The 25,154-nt window shown below is 48.6% G+C and overlaps 1 protein-coding gene across 1 annotated transcript; it reads left to right on the forward strand.

Annotated features, from left to right (window-relative positions):
- The first annotated feature begins 373 nt into the window (after nucleotides 1-373).
- Nucleotides 374-24,907, forward strand: ppp4r3b (protein phosphatase 4, regulatory subunit 3B). Its single transcript, XM_084092841.1, has 17 exons — nucleotides 374-964; nucleotides 1,081-1,136; nucleotides 1,239-1,337; nucleotides 3,149-3,415; nucleotides 4,480-4,833; nucleotides 5,474-5,551; nucleotides 8,858-8,974; nucleotides 9,407-9,523; nucleotides 11,977-12,108; nucleotides 12,783-12,879; nucleotides 12,971-13,012; nucleotides 13,361-13,519; nucleotides 18,352-18,521; nucleotides 19,344-19,483; nucleotides 23,021-23,157; nucleotides 23,241-23,413; nucleotides 24,296-24,907. Exons 1-17 carry the CDS (start codon nucleotides 835-837, stop codon nucleotides 24,395-24,397), a joined length of 2,370 nt encoding a protein of 789 aa, XP_083948967.1. The 5' UTR covers nucleotides 374-834; the 3' UTR covers nucleotides 24,398-24,907.
- Nucleotides 24,908-25,154: the final 247 nt, after the last annotated feature.

Below are 25,154 nucleotides of genomic sequence, written 5' to 3' on the forward strand. Positions count from 1 at the left end.
ATGGATTCTGATTGGCTGTTAAAAATGTGTTTTTTTGTTTTTTGTTTTTTATCGTTCGTCAGCTGGACAAAAACTCAAAACTCAAACTCAAAATTCAATGGGGAAAATTTCCAAATTTCGAGAAAGAAAGTGATAATTATGAGATATAAGATTTAAAAAAAGAGGATCAGAATTGTGAGTTGTAACCAGAATTGCGAGGGACAAGTCAGAACTGCGAAATATAAACTTAGAATTCTAAGAGGAATTGAGTTTTGGGAATCGAGCAGTGTTCGCTGAGTGACTGTGGTAACCATGGTGACTGCAGTACGGCTGCGCGTGAGCGTGTCCTGCCGCGGCTTCCGTAGCCCGTGTGCGGAAACCCCGCGCCATCATCAGACGAGCGACGATGAAGTGAAAGACACACAAGATGGCGGCGATCGGCGGATAGACGGACATTCACGTAAACATTTAAACGACCCGACCCGATTAACGCTCATTCAGAGCCGTAACCGAGAGCCAAACACAGTTAAACGAGACCGTAGACCGTTCACGCGAGAGTCTGAGAATCACGAGGCTGAAACTCTGAGGTTTGGCTCTTTCTACTGATTTCGTGAGCTTAAGATGAACGATTGGAGATATTAAAGCGAGTGGTTAGAGCTAAATAACCCGTTGATCTAGTCTCGTCGGGTGGTTTCCACAGGGTAGCGTGGTTTAGTGAGGTAAACTGGTGGTTTAGTGCGGTAGGATGTCTGGTTCCCGGCTGTGTGGATGCGAGGGCAGACAGTGCTAACGTTAGTTTAGTGAGGTGAATATGCGCCAGGACTGCTAGAGTCGGAGAGGTTTGAGCTAGTGAAGATGAGCGACACCCGGAGGAGAGTGAAGCTGTACACGCTGAACGAGGACCGGCAGTGGGAGGACCGGGGCACGGGGCATGTGTGCTGCTCCGACGAGGAGACCTCGCTCACGGTCACCGCAGAGTCCGACGGTACGAGCCTCTTCATCACCACCACCATCATCATCATCACGTGACCCCGTGCTGATCTCTCTCTCTCTCTCTCTCTCTCTCTCTCTCTGTGTGTGTGTGTGTGTGTGTGTGTGTAGGGTCACTGCTGCTGGAGTCCAAGATCATCACCAGCACTGCATATCAGAAACAGCAGGTACACAACCCTCATGCTCTCAGATTCAGCCCGCTTCCATCTGAGTGTTAAATAGATATCTCTCTTAACCCTGCCTGAGCCCTGTGACCTTTGACCCCTCAGGACACGCTCATCGTGTGGTCCGAAGCGGAGAACTACGACCTGGCTCTGAGTTTCCAAGAGAAAGCCGGCTGTGACGAGATCTGGGAGAAGATCTGTCAGGTTCGTTCATTTACATGATGACTCTGAACACAGTGTTTACACGAGGTCTGAGTAAAGTCAAGTCTCCTTCATTCACACAGCGCTTCTTACAATACTGATCGTTTCAGAGCAGCTTTACAGAGATGACAGGAAAATAATACAACAAAGTTTTGTTTCCAGAAGAAAATAGCGTCACAGTCCAGCTTCAGTAAGTTCGGTGATGGTTCATTTCTGTTGTAAAAAAGTTATTAGTTTAGTTTTTTTAAAGTGATCAGGACGATGTGCGCGTTTTTATGCCACCAACCCTCCTCATCCATGCCTTCACTTTCCTCAACACTTACATCTTGCGTGACTTGTCTTTCAACTCCTCTTTTAAGATATTCAGCAACGACGTGTTTTCTGCCACAGACTAACTGTGGTCACGCACACCATCTCTCCTTCCCTGCGTCACACCTCATGCTTTAAAGAGTTTACATGTTCTATTGAACAAATCAGGAAAGGTTTTAAACTGAATCTGAATCCGAATGAAGCTTAAATGGGATTAAGTGACTGAAACTTGCTGGCCCAGAAAATGTATTAAAGACATCGTTAATATAGTCCAAGTGACTCCAGTGGCTCAATCTTAAGCTCAATCTTTTCTGGGCCAGCAAGTTATAATGTCTTAGAAGCCTATGGAGGAGTGATCCAGCTCTCAGATTTAATCAAAAATATCTTCATTTGTGTTCCGAAGATGAACGAAGGTCTTACGGGGTTGGAACAACATGAGGGAGAGTAATTACTGACAGAAATTTCATTTTTGGGTGAACTAACCCTTTTAATAAGAAGTAATACAGAAAATTGCTTAAATTAGACATTTATTAACATTTAATTAAACACAAGCCTCTCCAATCAGAGCACTTGTATAAAACGTTTCTTGGGAAGTTTCCCGGTAGTCCTCTTCGGAGAGTTAGCAGGCAGAGCGGGACTGTGGTCTTGTGTCTCGGGTTCCTCATCAACGCAGCGGCCTGCGGAATTGCCCACCGCGGCACCGTCCATTTGATCAGATTTTTTTTATTTTCAATATAAACTCATTTAGTTCAGTTAGAGAACAGACACTACAGTAAACAGCTGAACGGTGTCTGCTTAATAACTCGTGACTGGAACGAGAGTCGCAGATCATCAGAGTCAGATCTCGTTAATCACGAGAGCGAGGAGCTGAAGATGATGGAGGAACATTCGCTGTAATAGCGCCTATATAAACGAATTAGTCATTGTGCTGTTGTGTTAAGAATAATAGTCTTATGAACTCACCATTCAAGCAATCCGCCCCGAATTGGCGCTGATTTAAAAGTGAAACTAAAATGCGCGTGTGTTTTAGTTTCGCTTTTAAATCAGCGCCAGTTCAGGGAAAATATCTTAACCGTCACATCCCTACTCAGCAATGGTGTCGACTTATGAATTTACACAAGGTTTGTCTTAAAGCATATTAAAAACACCACATAGACTTATAAACAACACTAACAGTAGGTAAGGACTCATCAGCCGCTCATACGGCAGTCGGCTCTTGTGTGCAGGGCAAAGACCCGTCAATGGAGATCACTCAGGATCCCTGGCTCATTTGCATAGTCATAGAGCCACGTATACTAAATGAGGCAAGGGTGTCGAGTTACATTCAAGATATAAGGCATGAAGACAAGGAAAAAACTTTAAATATGTAATTTTGGTGATCAAAGATGAGTTTTAAGGATAAACTTTTTGACTACAGGGAGATTTTAACAAGTAGGTAAGACCTGTGGTCGCTGATACTGAGGCTCTGCTGTTGTTGACGTGTGTGTGTGTGTGTGTGTGCGCAGGTGCAGGGCAAAGACCCGTCGGTGGAGATCACGCAGGACCCGATGGATGAGTCTGAGGAGGAGCGTTTGGAGGACCTGGAGTCGGCTCATGTGCTGGACCTGCCGGCCTGCGAGCCGGAGCATCTGGAGGAGATCGCGGAGCTGGTGACGTCCGTGCTGTCCTCGCCCGTGCGCCGCGAGAAGCTAGCACTAGCTCTGCTGAGCTCAGGGTTCATCCGCAAGCTGCTGCTGCTCTTCCGCTCCTGCGAGGACTCACACCACCGACAGGCCAGTTACGCTTTCACTTCACATCATCACACTTTACTTCACCGCACAGCCGAGCGTCTTCCGCTAGCGCTAGTCCAGACCACCGTATGTGTCGAAACTATACTGGTTTCACGGTGAATGACAGGTTTTGTTTTTTCAAGCATGACTGGGTGTTAACCACATGTTCTACTGATCGAGAGGAAACACTGCAGCAGACTGACTCAGAACGCCCTATTTTACTGTCATGAGTGAATATTGTAGAACAGTCCACACTAGGATTAATACAGGTTTGCAGGTTTTACAAAGACGTCCAGCAGGAGGCGCTCAGAAACGCTGCTTTATCAGGAAAGATAAAGAAACATTCAGTAAGCTCTTCTGAGGACCGTCAGTTCCCTTCAGACACACTCGTATCAGAACACGCGCTTACACTGAGAGACGAGCAGTGCTCGTGTTTATTCGGCGACGTCAAAGACATCCACTAATAGGTTTTCCAAAAGGCAGTGTTGATATTGTGAACCAATGTATGGGAAACACTGTAATATAATTTGACAGCTGTCAGTTATAGTTTAACCGTCACAGTAACACACACACACTGAGCCTCACACAGGCCGTGTTCCCAGCACTGTTGAAGAGATCATACACTGGCACTGCGGTATAGTAAAAATTCATATCATAACAAAAATAAACGCCGGTATTCGGTATGAACCAGTGTACCGCCCAGCACTAACACACACACACACACACACACACACACAACGCCCAGCACTAACACACACACACAACGCCCAGCACTAACACACACACACACACAACGCCCAGCACTAACACACACACACACACAACGCCCAGCACTAACACACACACACACAACGCCCAGCACTAACACACACACACAACGCCCAGCATTAACACACACACACACAACGCCCAGCACTAACACACACACACACAACGCCCAGCACTAACACACACACACACAACGCCCAGCACTAACACACACACACACACACACACAGAGGACCTAACAGTGCACACACACACACCCCTGCGCAGCTGAGTGACGTGTGAACGTGTGTGTCCCGCAGGCGCTGCACCACCTGTACGAGATCGTGCGCGGCGTGCTGTTCCTCAACAAGGCGTCGCTGTTCGAGGTGCTGTTCTCGGACGACTGCATCATGGACGTGGTGGGCTGTCTGGAGTACGAGCCGGCGCTGGCCCAGCCGCGGAGACACCGCGAGTTCCTCACACACACGGCCCGCTTCCGCGAGGTCATCCCCATCACCGACTCCGAGCTGCGGCAGAAGATCCACCAGACCTACCGCGTGCAGTACATCCAGGACATCATCCTGCCCACGCCCTCCGTGTTCGAGGAGAACTTCCTGTCCACGCTCTCCTCCTTCATCTTCTTCAACAAGGTGGAGATCGTCAGCATGCTGCAGGTGCGCTCGCCCACGGTCTCTGTGTGTGTGTGTGTGTGTGTGTGTGTGTGTGTGTGTGTGTGTGGGGGGGGGGCTCGGTGTCATTACTCCAGTCTTCTGTGTCACATGATCCTTCAGAAATCATTCCAAAATGGATCAAAAGTGACAGTAAAGACGTTTATAATGTTACAAAAGATTTTATTTCAAATAAATGCTTTTCTTTTGAACTTTCAATTCATCAAAGACACACACAACTGTGTTCAACACTGATAATAATCATAAATGTTTCTTGATCATCAGATCATCATATTAGAGTGATTTCTGGAGGATCATGTGACACTGAAGACTGGAGTAATGATGCTGAACATTCAGCTTTGATCACAGGAATAAATTACACTTTACTGTATATTCACATAGAAAACACATGATTTACACTGGAATAATATTTCACAATATTACTGTTTTTAATAAACGCAGCCTTGGTGAGCAGAAGAGACATTAAAAAAATTAAAATCTTACCGATCCAAAACTTTTGACCGGCGCTGTACGTGTCATTTATTATGAAGCAATATTCTCCTCATAACAGAAATGATGATGCGTTTAAGCCTGTAGAAACAGTCAGCAGTGTGTGTGTGTGTGTGTGTGTGTGTGTGTGTTTCAGGAGGATGAGAAGTTTCTGACGGAGGTGTTCGCTCAGCTGACGGATGAAGCCACGGAGGACGACAAGAGGAGAGAGCTGGTACTACACACACACACACACACACACACACGGGGTGCAACGGGTCAGCTCTCCACGGTTCGGCACGCGTGTGATTCGCTGATCAACTGCTGAATTTAACCATCATAGAGTGAAAGTTTATCATTTGGACGTGTTTTGTCTTGACAATTTACATTTTTAAACGCGGAAGAAGAGGCGAAAATCGGGATTCACGTGTTTTCCGTGCGTACAGCCGTACACACACGCAGAGAGAGAGTGTGTTTCAGACAGCGCTCGAACACCGAACTGATCCTTGCCCTTGAATGAACACACACACACACACACACACACACAGTTCTTTCTAAACCCCGTCTCTGCCAGTGTTCTCTCGGTTCTGTCGTCAGTGAACAGGAAGAAACCGGATGTTTGTCAGTTATTCGTCTTAAAGTGACAGTGGCCTAATATTCCTGCTGTTCTCTGTCATTAATGTTAATAAAACAACAATACAGCTTTAACAAAGATTAAACTATATTTCACTTAAGGTTTATTGTTGATTTTTTTCAATTTTACAACAACAAAAAGAACATTTACCACACGGTGTCAGTGGCCATAGTGAATAAAGTTTGTGTATAAAGTCCATTTTTTCCATCTCTCTTCGCAGATTTCTTGCTGTAGTCTTAAAATATATGTTAGTCTCTCCATGTTGTGAATTTCCTCCACAATGTCTGTCCAGTTTTTCAGGGTTGGGGGGCCTCTTTACACCATTTTCGTGTAATGGCCTTTTTTGATGCTGCCAGAAGGATTTTTATTAAGTATTTGTCTTTATTTTGTATTTTCTTCTCTGTTAGACTTCTGAAGTACAGCACTGAGCATGTCTTTGGTAGTTTATATCCAAGTATTTTCCCTGATTCCTCCCAGACACTATCCCAGTATTGGGATAATTTTGTGCATGACCCACATCCTGTTCACCGCACGTCCTCCGCAGGAATATTCTTCAAAGTTTGGCAGCGCCAATCCTCCCTCTTTCTTTGGTAGTTGAAGTGTTGAGTACTTGATTCTTGGTTTAGCCCCGTTCCAAATAAATCTTGAAATCTTTTTATTCCACTCCACAAGCTGTGGCCTCGGTATTGGCACTGGCAAAGATTGAAACAAATATACGGCTCTTGGCAGCACATTCATTCTGATCATTTCAGTTCTCTGACTTGAGTCTAACAATAAGACGCCCCACCTTTCCATGTCTTTATAAAGTTGTTGATTTAAGGCTTCATAGTTGATTTTATACAATTTAGAAAGGTTACTTGGAATATTTATTCCCAAATATTGAATAGATTTCTTATTCCATTTAAAATCATACTTCTGTGTTATTTCTGTGGATGGGATGAAATTTAGAGGTAGAAGGTGTGTTTCCCTATATTCAGCTTATAGCCTGACAGATAACCGAAGTGTTGCAATGGGTTCATTAAATGTGGTAAACGCTTGTCTGGTTGTTTTAAATATATTAAGATATCATGGGCAAATAGCCCAATTAGATGAAACTATATTTAATTTCTACAGTGAACAAATAGTGTTATTTACATTTAGGCTTAATTGTTAATTCCTGTGCCTGAATATTACTGTTAGGGTTCATAACTGTTATTTAGTGTTCATCTCTGCTTGTAATGTGTGTGTTTGCTCTTATTTATTACTGACTGTTCACTTGTGTTTAATAATGTTGAACTTTATCAGTTAGGCTAGTAGATTCTGCTGTGGTGTCGAAGAACTTCACTTGAGCTTATATGTGTGTATATATAGATATGTATATAATTGTTTTGTTTTTTGTTGATCCGAAAAATTAACCGGTCCGTGACTCAAAAACCGTTAATGATCCGAACCGTGAATTTTGTGATCAGTTGCACCTCTCTCACACACTCTCACACACACACACACTCACTCACACACACGGCAGGGGTTCACCCCGTCTCCTCTCTCACACACACACACTCACACACACGGCAGGGGTTCACCCCGTCTCCTCACTCACACACTCACACACACACACACACACACACACACACACACACACACACACACACACACACACTCACACTCACACAACAGGGGTTCACCTCGTCTCCTCTCACACACTCTCTCACACACACACACACACGGCAGGGGTTCACCTCGTCTCCTCTCACACACTCTCACACACACACACACACACGGCAGGGGTTCACCTCGTCTCCTCTCACACACTCTCACACACACACACACACACACACACACACACGGCAGGGGTTCACCTTGTCTCCTTTCACACTCTCTCACACACACACACACACACACACACACACACACACACACGGCAGGGGTTCACCTCGTCTCCTCTCTCACACTCTCACACTCACACACACACACACACACGGCAGGGGTTCACCCCGTCTCCTCTCACACACACACACACACACACACACACACACACACGGCAGGGGTTCACCTCGTCTCCTCTCTCACACACACACACACACACACACACGGCAGGGGTTCACCTCGTCTCCTCTCTCACACTCTCACACTCACACACACACACACACACACACACACACGGCAGGGGTTCACCCCGTCTCCTCTCTCACACTCTCACACTCACACACACACACACACACGGCAGGGGTTCACCCCGTCTCCTCTCTCACACTCACACACTCTCACACACACACACACACACACACACACACACGGCAGGGGTTCACCTTGTCTCCTTTCACACTCTCTCACACACACACACACACACACACACACACACACACACACACACACGGCAGGGGTTCACCTCGTCTCCTCTCTCACACTCTCACACTCACACACACACACACACACGGCAGGGGTTCACCCCGTCTCCTCTCACACACACACACACACACACACACACACACACACACGGCAGGGGTTCACCTCGTCTCCTCTCTCACACACACACACACACACACACACGGCAGGGGTTCACCTCGTCTCCTCTCTCACACTCTCACACTCACACACACACACACACACACACACACACGGCAGGGGTTCACCCCGTCTCCTCTCACACACACACACACACACACACACACACACACACACACACACGGCAGGGGTTCACCTCGTCTCCTCTCTCACACACACACACACACACACACACACGGCAGGGGTTCACCCCGTCTCCTCTCTCACACACACACACACGGCAGGGGTTCACCCCGTCTCCTCTCTCACACACACACACACACACACACACACGGCAGGGGTTCACCTCGTCTCCTCTCTCACACACACACACACACACACACACACGGCAGGGGTTCACCCCGTCTCCTCTCTCACCCGCAGGTGAACTTCTTCAAGGAGTTTTGTGCGTTCTCTCAAACCCTGCAGCCGCAGAACAGAGACGCCTTCTTCAAAACACTGGCCAACCTGGGCATCTTACCCGCGCTGGAGATCGTGCTGGTGAGTGAACACACACACTCTGAGCTCAGACGACACACACAACACAACACTGGTGTATGAGCTCAGAGACGTCACACTCGCAGTGTGTGTGTTGATGTGTGTGTCGTCTCTGAGCTCATACTAGAGATGTGATGGTGATAATATTCTCCCACCGGTTAATCGACTTGTGACCACACCGGTAACATCGGTTTCACCCCCGGGGGTGCGGGGACGTGAATGTAGAACATTCAATTTTTTTAACGATTTAAACTTTTCTTTTTTTTTCTTTTTTTTTCGGTGCTGCGGTGGGCAAGTGATGAAACCGGTGTTGCGACTGAACACCGTGTAACACCGACTATCATAGCAAGCCTAGCTCATACACACGTGTTGATGTGTGTGTCGTCTCCGAGTTCATACACACGTGTTGTATTGTGTTGTGTGTGTGTGTTGAAGGGCATGGATGACGTGCAGGTGAAGGCCGCCGCCACAGACATCTTCTCCTACCTGGTGGAGTTCAGCCCGTCGATGGTGCGAGAGTTCGTCATGCAGGAGCCACAGCAGGCCGATGACGTGAGTACACACACACACACACACACACACACACACGAGAGAGAGAGAGAGTTCGTCATGCAGGAGCCACAGCAGGCCGATGACGTGAGTACACACACACACACACACACACGAGAGAGAGAGAGAGAGTTCGTCATGCAGGAGCCACAGCAGGCCGATGACGTGAGTACACACACACACACACACACGAGAGAGAGAGAGAGAGTTCGTCATGCAGGAGCCACAGCAGGCCGATGACGTGAGTACACACACACACACACACACACGAGAGAGAGAGAGAGAGTTCGTCATGCAGGAGCCACAGCAGGCCGATGACGTGAGTACACACACACACACACACACACACACACACACACACACGAGAGAGAGAGAGAGAGTTCGTCATGCAGGAGCCACAGCAGGCCGATGACGTGAGTACACACACACACACACACACACGAGAGAGAGAGAGTTCGTCATGCAGGAGCCACAGCAGGCCGATGACGTGAGTACACACACACACACACACACACACACACGAGAGAGAGAGAGTTCGTCATGCAGGAGCCACAGCAGGCCGATGACGTGAGTACACACACACACACACACACACACACGAGAGAGAGAGTTCGTCATGCAGGAGCCACAGCAGGCCGATGACGTGAGTACACACACACACACACACACACACGAGAGAGAGAGAGTTCGTCATGCAGGAGCCACAGCAGGCTGATGACGTGAGTACACACACACACACACACACACACACACACACACACACGAGAGAGAGAGTTCGTCATGCAGGAGCCACAGCAGGCTGATGACGTGAGTACACACACACACACACACACACACACACACGAGAGAGAGAGTTCGTCATGCAGGAGCCACAGCAGGCTGATGATGTGAGTACACACACACACACACACACACACACGAGAGAGAGAGTTCGTCATGCAGGAGCCACAGCAGGCTGATGACGTGAGTACACACACACACACACACACACACACACACACACACACGAGAGAGAGAGTTCGTCATGCAGGAGCCACAGCAGGCTGATGATGTGAGTACACACACACACACACACACACACACACACACGAGAGAGAGAGTTCGTCATGCAGGAGCCACAGCAGGCCGATGACGTGAGTACACACACACACACACACACACGAGAGAGAGAGTTCGTCATGCAGGAGCCACAGCAGGCTGATGATGTGAGTACACACACACACACACACACACACACACACACACGAGAGAGAGTTCGTCATGCAGGAGCCACAGCAGGCTGATGACGTGAGTACACACACACACACACACACACACACGAGAGAGAGTTCGTCATGCAGGAGCCACAGCAGGCCGATGACGTGAGTACATACACACACACACACACACACACACACACACACACGAGAGAGAGAGTTCGTCATGCAGGAGCCACAGCAGGCCGATGACGTGAGTACATACACACACACACACACACACACACACACACACACACGAGAGAGAGAGTTCGTCATGCAGGAGCCACAGCAGGCCGATGACGTGAGTACACACACACACACACACACACACGAGAGAGAGTTCGTCATGCAGGAGCCACAGCAGGCCGATGACGTGAGTACACACACACACACACACACACGAGAGAGAGAGTTCGTCATGCAGGAGCCACAGCAGGCCGATGACGTGAGTACACACACACACACACACACACGAGAGAGAGAGTTCGTCATGCAGGAGCCACAGCAGGCCGATGACGTGAGTACATACACACACACACACACACACACACACACACACACACACGAGAGAGAGAGTTCGTCATGCAGGAGCCACAGCAGGCCGATGACGTGAGTACACACACACACACACACACACACGAGAGAGAGTTCGTCATGCAGGAGCCACAGCAGGCCGATGACGTGAGTACACACACACACACACACACACGAGAGAGAGAGTTCGTCATGCAGGAGCCACAGCAGGCCGATGACGTGAGTACACACACACACACACACACACACACACACACACGAGAGAGAGAGTTCGTCATGCAGGAGCCACAGCAGGCCGATGACGTGAGTGTACACACACACACACACACACAAACACACACACACGAGAGAGAGAGTTCGTCATGCAGGAGCCACAGCAGGCCGATGACGTGAGTACACACACACACACACACACACACACACTTGTTATGCAGGGAGGGATGATCATGAATGCTGATGATGCTGAAACACGTTTATATAGTGACTGGTTTATTCACACACATTAAGACCCGATCCGTCTCTGAAGAGCCTCAGGAACATTTGTTGTTTGAAATTCCTGAGAGTGTTTGAGTTGCGCTACAAATAATGTTCAGTGAAGATTTCAGAATCCACATATGGAGGTTGTTCAGATGAGCGGTGTAAGCGTGCTGACGGCTGTGTGTGTGTGTGTGTGTGTGTGCGCAGGACGTGCTGCTGATTAACGTGGTCATCAAGCAGATGATCTGTGACTCGGACCCTGAGCTGGGCGGTGCTGTGCAGCTGATGGGGCTCCTGAGGACCCTCATCGACCCCGAGAACATGCTCGCCCCGGCCAGCGTGAGTAACACACACACACACACACACACACTCACCCCGAGAACATCCTCGCCCCGGACAGCGTGAGTAACACACACACACACACACACACTCACCCCGAGAACATGCTCGCCCCGGCCAGCGTGAGTAACACACACACACACACACACACACTCACCCCGAGAACATCCTCGCCCCGGACAGCGTGAGTAACACACACACACACACACACACTCCGAGAACATGCTCGCCCCGGCCAGCGTGAGTAACACACACACACACACACACACACACACACACACACTCCGAGAACATGCTCGCCCCGGCCAGCGTGAGTAACACACACACACACACACACACACACACACTCACCCCGAGAACATGCTCGCCCCGGCCAGCGTGAGTAACACACACACACACACACACACACACACACAGGCTGAGCGCAACAGTCTGAGAAACTGCTGCCACGGTCTGATCTGGGGAACGCTCGAGTCTGATTGGCTGAGAATCTGAGGATGGTCATTTGCTGTTTTAAAACGTTCATAAAAGATATGTTGCACGAGAAGTCAAGACTTTTGTCAGTGTTTCTTCTGAGACTCCAGAAACCAATGAAGGTGACTCCATTTCAGCGTAGTTCACAGTAATAATTGAATGGCTAAAACTGGTGTGTGTGTGTGTGTGTGTGTGTGCAGAAAGCGGAGAAGAGCGAGTTCCTGAGCTTCTTCTACAAGTACTGCATGCATGTGCTGACGGCTCCTCTGCTGGCCAACACCTCTGAAGAGGACCACGGTGAGACACTGACCTCAGAGCTGCAGGAGCTGAGCCGGTGTCACTGCTCGCACTGACACGTGTGTGTGTGTGTGTGTGTGTTTCTCCACAGATCTGACTGAGGGATCGGCGAGAGTCAACCCTGTGTGTCCAGGTACACCTCACGCCACACACGCCTCGCATCGCCGCGCCAGACGTTCAATTTAATAATAATAATAATAATAATAATAAACTAGATTAAAAAGTTCGTCGAGACAAACTTTAAGTTGGCTTGAGAAAGTTTGGACATGAAAGTTTGAAGTTTAAAGATTGGCAGACGTCACGTTCATTGAGACGAGTGCATGTTGCGAAGTCATATAAAAGCCGATCGGAACGCCACACACACACACACACACACACGTCAAGCCTAGGTTACACCACACGGGTCACGCCACACGCACATCACACACACGTCACTCCACACGCATGTGGTCTGCTGAGTGTGTGTGTGTGTGTGCCTCAGATAACTTCCAGACGGCGCAGCTGCTGGCCCTGATCCTGGAGCTGCTGACCTTCTGCGTGGAGCACCACACGTACCACATCAAGAACTACATCATGACTAAAGACCTGCTGCGGAGAGTGCTGACGCTCATGAACTCCAAACACACCTTCCTGGCGCTGTGTGAGTATCAGTCATCATGATGTCATCGCTCATGTGCTCTACACGAGCGTATGCCACAGACGGCCTGTGTTTAAAGAGGACCTGACATGCGTCCACTATCAGTCTTGATGTTGTTTCAGGCTCTACTAGAGCAGGTTTTCCTGCTGTAATGTTGATTATTCTCCTCATATTCTCCATTGTTGCGGCTCCTCTCTTCCCAGTCTGTCAGTAACGCTGTTTACTTCCTGTCTCTATGAAGCCCCTCCTCCTGAAAAGCACACTGTGCTCTGATTGGTCGGCTGGAGCAGTGTGTTGTGATTGGTCGAGCGCTTCGAGTGTGTTGGGAAAGTCCCGCCCCTTACCATAACCGCCAGTTTAACACACTACTAACGAACTCAACCAGGCCCCGCCCCTTTATTCTGCATATTAATTATTTAAATGAGGAATATTGTGACGTTTTTGTTCCTGGAAGAAACTCAAGACTACACTGGAGGCGTTTCAGGAGTTCTTCTTCATGCTCACAGCAACATTACACACTAAACACAGATGGACTTGGAGAATAGCAGAATTGGTGCTGTTTAATATTCAGTCCAGTGCAGCAACACTGCTCATCTCACACACACACACACGTTCACTGCTCATCTCACTCACACACACGTTCACTGCTCATCTCACACACACACACACGTTCACTGCTCATCTCACTCACACACACGTTCACTGCTCATCTCACTCACACACACACACACGTTCACTGCTCATCTCACACACACACACACGTTCACTGCTCATCTCACACACACACACGTTCACTGCTCATCTCACACACACACACGTTCACTGCTCATCTCACACACACACACACGTTCACTGCTCATCTCACTCACACACACACGTTCACTGCTCATCTCACACACACACACGTTCACTGCTCATCTCACTCACACACACGTTCACTGCTCATCTCACTCACACACACACGTTCACTGCTCATCTCACACACACACACGTTCACTGCTCATCTCACTCACACACACGTACACTGCTCATCTCACTCACACACACACGTTCACTGCTCATCTCACACACACACACACGTTCACTGCTCATCTCACACACACACACACGTTCACTGCTCATCTCACTCACACACACACGTTCACTGCTCATCTCACTCACACACACACGTTCACTGCTCATCTCACACACACACACGTTCACTGCTCATCTCACTCACACACACGTTCACTGTTCATCTCACTCACACACACGTTCACTGCTCATCTCACTCACACACACGTTCACTGCTCATCTCACTCACACACACGTTCACTGCTCATCTCACTCACACACACACGTTCACTGCTCATCTCACACACACACACGTTCACTGCTCATCTCACTCACACACACGTTCACTGTTCATCTCACTCACACACACGTTCACTGCTCATCTCACTCACACACACACGTTCACTGCTCATCTCACTCACACACACACGTTCACTGCTCATCTCACACACACACACGTTCACTGCTCATCTCACTCACACACACACGTTCACTGCTCATCTCACACACACACACGTTCACTGCTCATCTCACTCACACACACGTTCACTGCTCATCTCACTCACACACACACGTTCACTGCTCATCTCACTCACACACACACGTTCACTGCTCATCTCACTCACACACACGTTCACTGCTCATCTCACTCACACACACACGTTCACTGCTCATCTCACACACACACACGTTCACTGCTCATCTCACTCACACACACACGTTCACTGCTCATCTCACTCACACACACACGTTCACTGCTCATCTCACACACACACACGTTCACTGCTCATCTCACACACACACACGTTCACTGCTCATCTCACACACACACACGTTCATTGCTCATCTCACTCACACACACGTACACTGCTCATCTCACTCACACACACGTTCACTGCTCATCTCACTCACACACACGTTCACTGCTCATCTCACTCACACACACATTCACTGTTCACACACATTCACTGCTCATCTCACTCACACACACATTCACTGCTCATCTCACTCACACACACATTCACTGCTCATCTCACTCACACACACATTCACTGCTCATCTCACTCACACACACGTTCACTGCTCATCTCACACACACACACGTTCACTGCTCATCTCACTCACACACACGTTCACTGCTCATCTCACTCACACACACGTTCACTGCTCATCTCACTCACACACACATTCACTGCTCATCTCACTCACACACACGTTCACTGCTCATCTCTCACACACACGCTCACTGCTCATCTCACTCACACACACATTCACTGCTCATCTCACTCACACATTCACTGTTCATCTCACTCACACACACGTTCACTGTTCATCTCACACACACACACGTTCACTGCTCATCTCACTCACACACACGTACACTGCTCATCTCACTCACACACACGTTCACTGCTCATCTCACACACACACACGTTCACTGCTCATCTCACTCACACACACGTTCACTGCTCATCTCACACACACACACGTTCACTGCTCATCTCACACACACACACGTTCACTGCTCATCTCACTCACACACACGTTCACTGCTCATCTCACTCACACACACGTTCACTGCTCATCTCACTCACACACACGTTCACTGCTCATCTCACTCACACACACGTTCACTGTTCATCTCACTCACACACACGTTCACTGCTCATCTCACTCACACACACGTTCACTGCTCATCTCACTCACACACACGTTCACTGCTCATCTCACTCACACACGTTCACTGTTCATCTCACTCACACACACGTTCACTGTTCATCTCACTCACACACACGTTCACTGTTCATCTCACTCACACACACGTTCACTGTTCATCTCACTCACACACACGTTCACTGCTCATCTCACTCACACACATCTCACTCACACACACGTTCACTGCTCATCTCACACACACACACGTTCACTGTTCATCTCACACACACACACGTTCACTGCTCATCTCACTCACACACACACGTTCACTGCTCATCTCACTCACACACACGTTCACTGCTCATCTCACTCACACACACGTTCATTGCTCATCTCACTCACACACACGTTCACTGCTCATCTCACTCACACACACACGTTCACTGCTCATCTCACTCACACACACGTTCATTGCTCATCTCACTCACACACACGTTCACTGCTCATCTCACTCACACACGTTCACTGTTCATCTCACTCACACACACGTTCACTGTTCATCTCACTCACACACACGTTCACTGTTCATCTCACTCACACACACGTTCACTGCTCATCTCACTCACACACATCTCACTCACACACACGTTCACTGCTCATCTCACTCACACACACGTTCACTGCTCATCTCACTCACACACACGTTCACTGCTCATCTCACTCACACACACGTTCACTGCTCATCTCACTCACACACACGTTCACTGCTCATCTCACACACACACACGTTCACTGCTCATCTCACTCACACACACGTTCACTGCTCATCTCACTCACACACATCTCACTCACACACACGTTCACTGCTCATCTCACTCACACACACGTTCACTGCTCATCTCACTCACACACACGTTCACTGCTCATCTCACTCACACACATCTCACTCACACACACGTTCACTGCTCATCTCACTCACACACACGTTCACTGCTCATCTCACTCACACACACGTTCACTGCTCATCTCACTCACACACACGTTCACTGCTCATCTCACACACACACACGTTCACTGTTCATCTCACTCACACACACGTTCACTGCTCATCTCACTCACACACATCTCACTCACACACACGTTCACTGCTCATCTCACTCACACACACGTTCACTGCTCATCTCACTCACACACACGTTCACTGCTCATCTCACTCACACACACGTTCACTGCTCATCTCACTCACACACACGTTCACTGCTCATCTCACTCACACACACGTTCACTGCTCATCTCACTCACACACACGTTCACTGCTCATCTCACTCACACACACGTTCACTGCTCATCTCACTCACACACACGTTCACTGCTCATCTCACTCACACACACGTTCACTGCTCATCTCACTCACACACACGTTCACTGCTCATCTCACTCACACACACGTTCACTGCTCATCACTCACACACACGTTCACTGCTCATCTCACTCACACACACGTACACTGCTCATCTCACTCACACACACGTTCACTGCTCATCTCACTCACACACACGTTCACTGCTCATCTCACTCACACACACGTTCACTGCTCATCTCACTCACACACACGTTCACTGCTCATCTCACTCACACACACATTCACTGTTCATCTCACTCACACACATTCACTGCTCATCTCACTCACACACACGTACACTGCTCATCTCACTCACACACACGTTCACTGCTCATCTCACTCACACACACGTTCACTGCTCATCTCACTCACACACACATTCACTGTTCATCTCACTCACACACATTCACTGCTCATCTCACTCACACACACGTACACTGCTCATCTCACTCACACACACGTACACTGCTCATCTCACTCACACACACATTCACGCAGGTTATTGTTCTGTTTTATCCCTTTTTTGTTATTGCTCATAATGTATAGTTTAGCCTACATTTATATTTTGTCACAGCTCTCAGTGTGATGTTTGTTTGGAGAGGAATATTAGGCAGCATGTGGAATAAGATATTTGTCAGTGAAATGCAGAACATCTGATCCGTCGGATCCAGAACTGTTGGACTCAGACTGTAGTGAGGCTTGACGGAGTGTGTGTGTCGAGCAGGTGCCCTGCGCTTCCTGAGGAGGATCATCGGACTGAAGGACGAGTACTACAACCGCTACATCATGAAGGGAAACCTGTTCGAGCCGGTCATCAACGCCCTGCTGGACAACGGCACCAGATATAACCTGCTGAACTCCGCCGTCGTGGAGCTCTTCGAGTTCATCAGAGTCGTGAGTAGGGCTGGGGATCCTGAGATTCCAGTAAAACCATTAAACTACTGATAAAAGCAGAGTGCTGAGGAATAGGGTATCGTTGGAATTTTAAAGATTACGATTCTGCTTATCGATTCCTAATTTAATTCCAGTAAGGTAAAAATAAACCTTAGATATCATTCACATTTAGTGTTATTGCAAAACATGTAATTGTGGCTGAATATCATGAACACAAACAGGCTAAAGAGCACTTACACGAGGAGCGTTTGCCTGTGGTCTAAAAACACCATAGAAGAACTACTAGCTCAACTAATACAAACTTTAAGCATTATTAAAGACAAATAAACACTCCGTAATTAAAAAAGAACAAATAAGAAATGATCAATCGCAACAAATAGACACAACTGAACAAAGATACGATTGAAATAAACAGTGTTTTAAGATTTTCAGGTTCAGAAAGTGCACTTTATAAAATAATATACATTACAAATATAGTAACAAAAGTGACTCAGTCAGGAACGAGTTGAATTTTTTGTTGTTTTAGTGTTATTATAGAGACGACAGCCTACTGTCACTTTAAGAGCTGCATGGATCCATTCAAGCGCGAGACACTGTTTTCCTCACATTAAAATCTCTTTCTGTGCGCGCTTTGGATGATACAGAATACAGCACACGAGTCGTCTCGCGCTTATGGTTTAAATCACATTACAACGTGCACACAGGAATCGATAAGTGGAACCGAAATGTATGTTTCTTACCGATTCACCGGTTCTTGTGAATTTGGCACCGGTTCTGGATACCCATCGCTAGTAGAGTCTGACCGCTGTGTTTGATCATCAGGAGGACATCAGGTCCCTCATCGCACACATCGTGGATCACTTCTACCCTGCGCTGGAGTCCATCGAGTATGTGCAGACCTTCAAGGGCCTGAAGGGCCGATACGAGCAGGAGAAGGAGCGACAGAGCCGAGGCCTGAGCAGGTGTGTGAGCGACCCCACACACACACACACACACACACACACACACACACACGATGTTGACGTCCACGCCTTGTACGGTGAGATGTTTGTTGGCTGAACAGTCCTGTCCTGGACCCACAAGCTCTATTGCAGGAGGGCATGTATAAGTGATGGTAACAGCTGCAGCCATGGCTGTATTCCTCCTGGCTCCCTTCTGCTGTCTTCTGGCTCTCCGACTCTAGCGTACGAGCCCCATCGCTACACAGCTGTCAGCAGCAACATCTTCCAGATCCTCAGGTCTGATCTAACTCTTCCTCAACGCGTTCTTCATCTGATCCTTATAGCGCTGCTTCGGCCATGATGTACCTGGCCGTATAGCACTCTATTCTCTATAGTAGCACGTGTCCCAACCACTGCAGTCGGCGCTGGGTAATCATGGCCTCAATACTTCTGCAGTTGGTCTTTTTAAGTATTTCAGTGTGAGGCACACGATTATGCCAGGTGATTCCCAGAATGCACTGAAGGCAGCTTATATAGAAGTAAAGACTTAATGTGACGGCTGTAGGTTACCCACGCTTCACAGCTATAGAGGAGGGTGGTGACACAGACTGTTTGGTAATACGGCGACCTTTGTGGAGGGATGAAGGTTCTTATTATGAAAGACTCTACACCGAAGTCTCCCAAAGGCAGCTGATGCCTGTTTAATGCGGCTCTGCATTTCTTTGTCGATGCCGCTATCCTCACAGAGAAAACTCCCCAGATATTTGAAAGATGTCCTGACAACTGTTCATCTCCAACAGTGAAGGCAGGGAATGTGGGTGGACATTAGTACTCCAACTGTCTTGGTGGTGTTGACAGTCAGCCCTCACTGCCACAGCAAGGACAGTTTGAAGATCCTCCAGAGCATGGGCCACAAAAGCACAATCGTCTGCATGCTGCAGGTCCAGGACCCGCTCTACAGTTTTTTGTGGATGCGTGTAGCCTCCTAATGTTAAAGAGGTTGCCATCTAATCTGAAGTCCACTGGTTGTGGAGAAGCGTGGTGACACACAGGAGGAAGATGTTAAAGAGCACGGGCACTAGCACACACCCGTCTCACCCCTGTGTGTACAGGGAAGGGCTCAGACTTTTGTCCGCCTATGGTCACCCGAGCATCATCCCATCATGGAATTGGCGGAGAATGTTAACAAACTTATTGGGACAGCCAAACCTGAGGAGGACATCCCATAAGAGGACCAGAGTCCTGATTAAGTAGGGTGGCACAATGGTCAGCACACCTCAGTAGGATTACTATTCTGGTCCTTCAGAAGTGCTTGACCATCAGATGTTGACACAGTGATTTGTTGGACCGTAGATGGTTTTGACAGCATTATACAAATTATGCATGTCATTTTTATCAGCAAAGGATTGGATTTCATTTCATTTCATTTCGAGTCTTAATGGATGAAGGGTTGTCTAAAGTTGCCCGGTGTGCTTTTCGCATATCCTTAAGCAGGTTGTGGATGGAGTTATCGTCAAACCAGTCTTGGTGGGTCTTGCTCTTATAGCTGATGGATTTGTGGATGGATTTGTACTTTCATATTGAGCTTGGCCACAATCATGCAATAGTCGGTCCAGCACTCTGCACCTCTCATGGTACGAGTGTTGAGAACATCCTTGATGTCCCTACAGCTCACAATGATGAAGTCAATCATGCCAGTGTCTAGAGCGAGTGCATCCACGAGGTCTTATATTTTGCCTTATGCTGGAAGATGGTGTTGGTTATGGTAAGGTTATGCTCAGAGAAAAAAAAATAACCTCATGCCTTTTGCATTCACCCTGGCAATGCCATGCCTACCTAGTACTCCACTCCATATCCTGTAGTTCTGTCCCACCCTAGCGTTAAAATCCCCAAGCTAGAGGATCATATCACTCTTAGGGATCCGGCAAAGAGTTTCATCCAGTGTTTGATATAAGTATTCCTTGGCCTCATTTTCAGATGGCAAAGTTGGTGCATAGGCACTAAGAAATGTGCCATAATGCTTTTTTGCCAGGGGGATACGGAAGGTCATTAGCCTTTCACTAAAGCCTACAGGCGGAGAGGGCAACAGGCGGAGAGGGCAACAGGCAGAGGGCAACAGGCGGAGAGTAAAAGGCGGAGAGGGCAACAGGCGGAGAGGGCAACAGGCGGAGAGGGCAACAGGCGGAGAGGGCAACAGGCGGAGAGTAAAAGGCGGAGAGAGTAACAGGCGGAGAGAGCAACAGGCGGAGAGAGCAACAGGCGGAGAGTAAAAGGCGGAGAGAGTAACAGGCGGAGAGAGCAACAGGCGGAGAGAGCAACAGGCGGAGAGAGCAACAGGCGGAGAGAGTAACAGGCGGGGAGGGCAACAGGCGGAGAGTAACAGGCGGAGAGGGCAACAGGCGGGGAGGGTAACAGGCGGGGAGGGTAACAGGCGGGGAGGGCAACAGATGGAGAGGGTAACAGGCGGGGAGGGCAACAGATGGAGAGAGTAACAGGCGGGGAGGGCAACAGGCGGAGAGGGTAACAGGCGGGGAGGGCAACAGGCGGGGGGAGGGCAACAGGTGGAGAGTAAAAGGCAGAGAGAGTAACAGGCGGGGAGAGTAACAGGCAGGGAGGGCAACAGGCGGAGAGTAAAAGGCGGAGAGAGTAACAGGCGGGGAGGGTAACAGGCGGAGAGGGTAACAGGCGGGGAGGGCAACCGGCGGGGAGGGTAACAGGCGGGGAGGGTAACCGGCGGGGAGGGCAACCGGCGGGGAGGGTAACAGGCGGGGAGGGCAACAGGCGGAGAGTAACAGGCGGAGAGGGCAACAGGCGGAGAGTAAAAGGCGGAGAGAGTAACAGGTGGGGAGGGCAACAGGCGGAGAGTAAAAGGCGGAGAGAGTAACAGGCGGAGAGGGCAACAGGCGGAGAGTAAAAGGCGGAGAGAGTAAAAGGCGGAGAGAGCAAAAGGCGGAGAGAGTAACAGGTGGGGAGGGCAACAGGCGGAGAGTAAAAGGCGGAGAGAGCAACAGGCGGAGAGGGCAACAGGCGGAGAGTAAAAGGCGGAGAGAGTAACAGGCGGAGAGAGCAACAGGCGGAGAGGGTAACAGGCGGGGAGGGTAACAGGCGGGGAGGGCAACCGGCGGGGAGGGTAACAGGCGGGGAGAGCAACAGGCGGGGAGGGCAACAGGCGGAGAGAGTAACAGGCGGAGAGAGTAACAGGCGGAGAGAGCAACTGGCGGGGAGGGCAACAGGCGGAGAGTAAAAGGCGGAGAGGGTAACAGGCGGGGAGGGTAACAGGCGGAGAGAGTAACAGGCGGGGGAGGGCAACAGGTGGAGAGAGTAACAGGCGGAGAGTAAAAGGCGGAGAGGGTAACAGGCGGGGAGGGCAACAGGCGGAGAGAGTAACAGGCGGGGGAGGGCAACAGGCGGAGATTGTAACAGGCGGGGAGGGCAACAGGCGGGGAGGGCAACTGGCGGAGAGGTTAACAGGCGGAGAGGCGGACATATTGTGTGTGTATAAATAAATAAATATACATATACACACACACACACTAACACAGCATGCTCTTTTCACAGGTACCGTAGAGACGCGCGCTCCTTCGAGGAGGACGAGGACATGTGGCTGAACGAGGAGGAGGAAGAGGAGGACGTGTCCGACACCGGCTTCGACAAGAGCAAGAGCGACTACGGCAAGTTCATGGAGAGCGAGAAAGGTATTCCTGCTTTCAGAATCAGTGATTTCCAGGTCTGGATATGCATGGAAAACAAACATTACATGTGTTCCCTCTGGTTTCAGCTAAAGAGAGTCAGGATAAAGAGAACCAGCCGAAGCGCTCGACCACAGGCAGCTTTAAGTTCACCTTTGCTCATTCAGCGGCGGCTAACGCTAGCAACGGCTCCAAGCCTCCGCCCTCCTCTTCCTCCAGCGGCTCTAGGCCTGCAGCGCCTCCTGCTGGACACACGCCACGGGTGCGTACACACACACACGCTTGCTCGCTCGCTCACTCAATCACTCACACACACACACACACTCTTCGAAATGACTAACAATTGCATGTATAACCCTTTTAATTCAGGTCAAAATATCTTACATTGGATGTCTTTGCCCTCTTGTGGAAGTAAAATAATAATATAAGATGATATTTCATGACTCTAGATGGCCTTATATCTCTATATGGAGCAAATGAGCTGTTCCTCTGGGTCCTAAAGTCAGTGCCCTTCAGTGTGCATTCAGATACACATGTAGATGTTATAAAATAATTTTTTGGTAAAGTTTTAGCATTTTTAATTAGAATTTTGAGCATTCTTAGGTTTTTCTATGTGTACTGAAGCATTCCTCGCATTCCCTTCATTCCTAAGGGGGTCAAACTGACTCGAGAGGGAAGGATTTGTTACTTTGTAAAATTGTAACCACAAAACTCCTCGAATCCATTTTTTTTTGTTTTGTGTATATTCGTGGTTCAAGTGCGACAGGAGTCCTTGGGTCTCGGACCCCTCTGATGAACACTCAATTTAAAAAATGAGTTTTGGGTCAAAATAAAATGAAATAAGGTTTCTGAAAAAAAAAGGGGAAAAAGTAGTGTAATTGTAGGGCTTTGTGTCATTTTGACCCGCGAGGGAAAGATGTGTTTTATTATGTGTGTGTAAAAGAAGCAGAAACACTGAGCAAGTACTTTATTTTTTTGCAGTGCAAATCTTAAACTTTAGGGGGACCAAAAATTGTTTGTTTTTGTTGCCATTTTTAATATTAATTATTGTGGGATGATTTGTCCATGTGTAATTATGGGGCAGACTGGTGTTGTTCTCAGTGTGTGTGTGTGTGTGTGTGCTAATCCTGCGTGTGTTCCTCAGACTGGACTGGTGGATTATCCAGATGATGATGATGAAGAAGAAGAGGAAGAGGAGGAGGAGGAGGAGCAGGCTCCACGCAAGCGGCCCCGTCTGGGCTCATAAACCCGCGTGTGTGTGTGTGTGTCGGGCTGAAACGGAGGAGCGCAGCAGCCAATCACAGCAGCAGGGGCTGATGGGAGGCTAGCAGGACTAGCCGCGCTAATGAACGCTGGATTGGCTGAACTCTGACCTCTGGGACTGAAGAGCTGCTCTACGGTGGCGACTCTCTTTTTTAACGAGTTCTTCTGGACGTTTGTGTTTTTTAATGATTGACAGGAGCTCTTGCCAGTGTCGGGCGAGGCCGTTATTAACCTTTATAATCGGACGTCTGTGATTCAGGCTAGATTTGCGATGTTGGTTTTGAAGAGATGAAACTGCAGTGAGTGTTTGCTGTCTGATCTCAGATCAGCTCTGTCCACACAACACTCGCGTCACACTCTAGATTACTAGCTCTTCTTGTTTTTCCCCTCATTTTTGTACAATTTCCTAACTAGCACCATCTCCGTTAAAGAGCATTTGTATAAATTTGATATTTTTTACAATTTTCAGATTAAATTTGGTCCTGCAATTAAACGGGTTGTTCATTATTTTGTGTTGTTTGAATGAGCCTTTAGTTGAATAGATATAATAACAAAGACATTTGGTTTAACCTGGGCTGCTGGGTATTCATTCAGAAAGCATGTTCTGTTCAGTGTGAATGATTAAACATCTGCCCTGTGGTTGTGGTCATGTGACCACCTGAGGTTGCTGTTGAAGTAACAATAGTGTTTTAGAGGAACATTTAGAGTGTAAACTGCTCTGAAGTGAAGTGTTTGTAACT

Source organism: Abramis brama (assembly GCF_963993115.1).
Source record: "Abramis brama genome assembly, chromosome: 19".
Classification (NCBI taxonomy): domain Eukaryota; kingdom Metazoa; phylum Chordata; class Actinopteri; order Cypriniformes; family Leuciscidae; genus Abramis; species Abramis brama.

Coding starts and splice junctions, on each gene's coding strand:
- ppp4r3b (XM_084092841.1), top strand. CDS start 835: ATGAGCGACACCCGGAGGAGAGTGAAGCTGTACACGCTGAACGAGGAC. Junction 13,013..13,360: donor AGTCAACCCTGTGTGTCCAG/GTACACCTCACG, acceptor TGTGTGCCTCAG/ATAACTTCCAGACGGCGCAG. Junction 23,158..23,240: donor GTTCATGGAGAGCGAGAAAG/GTATTCCTGCTT, acceptor CTCTGGTTTCAG/CTAAAGAGAGTCAGGATAAA.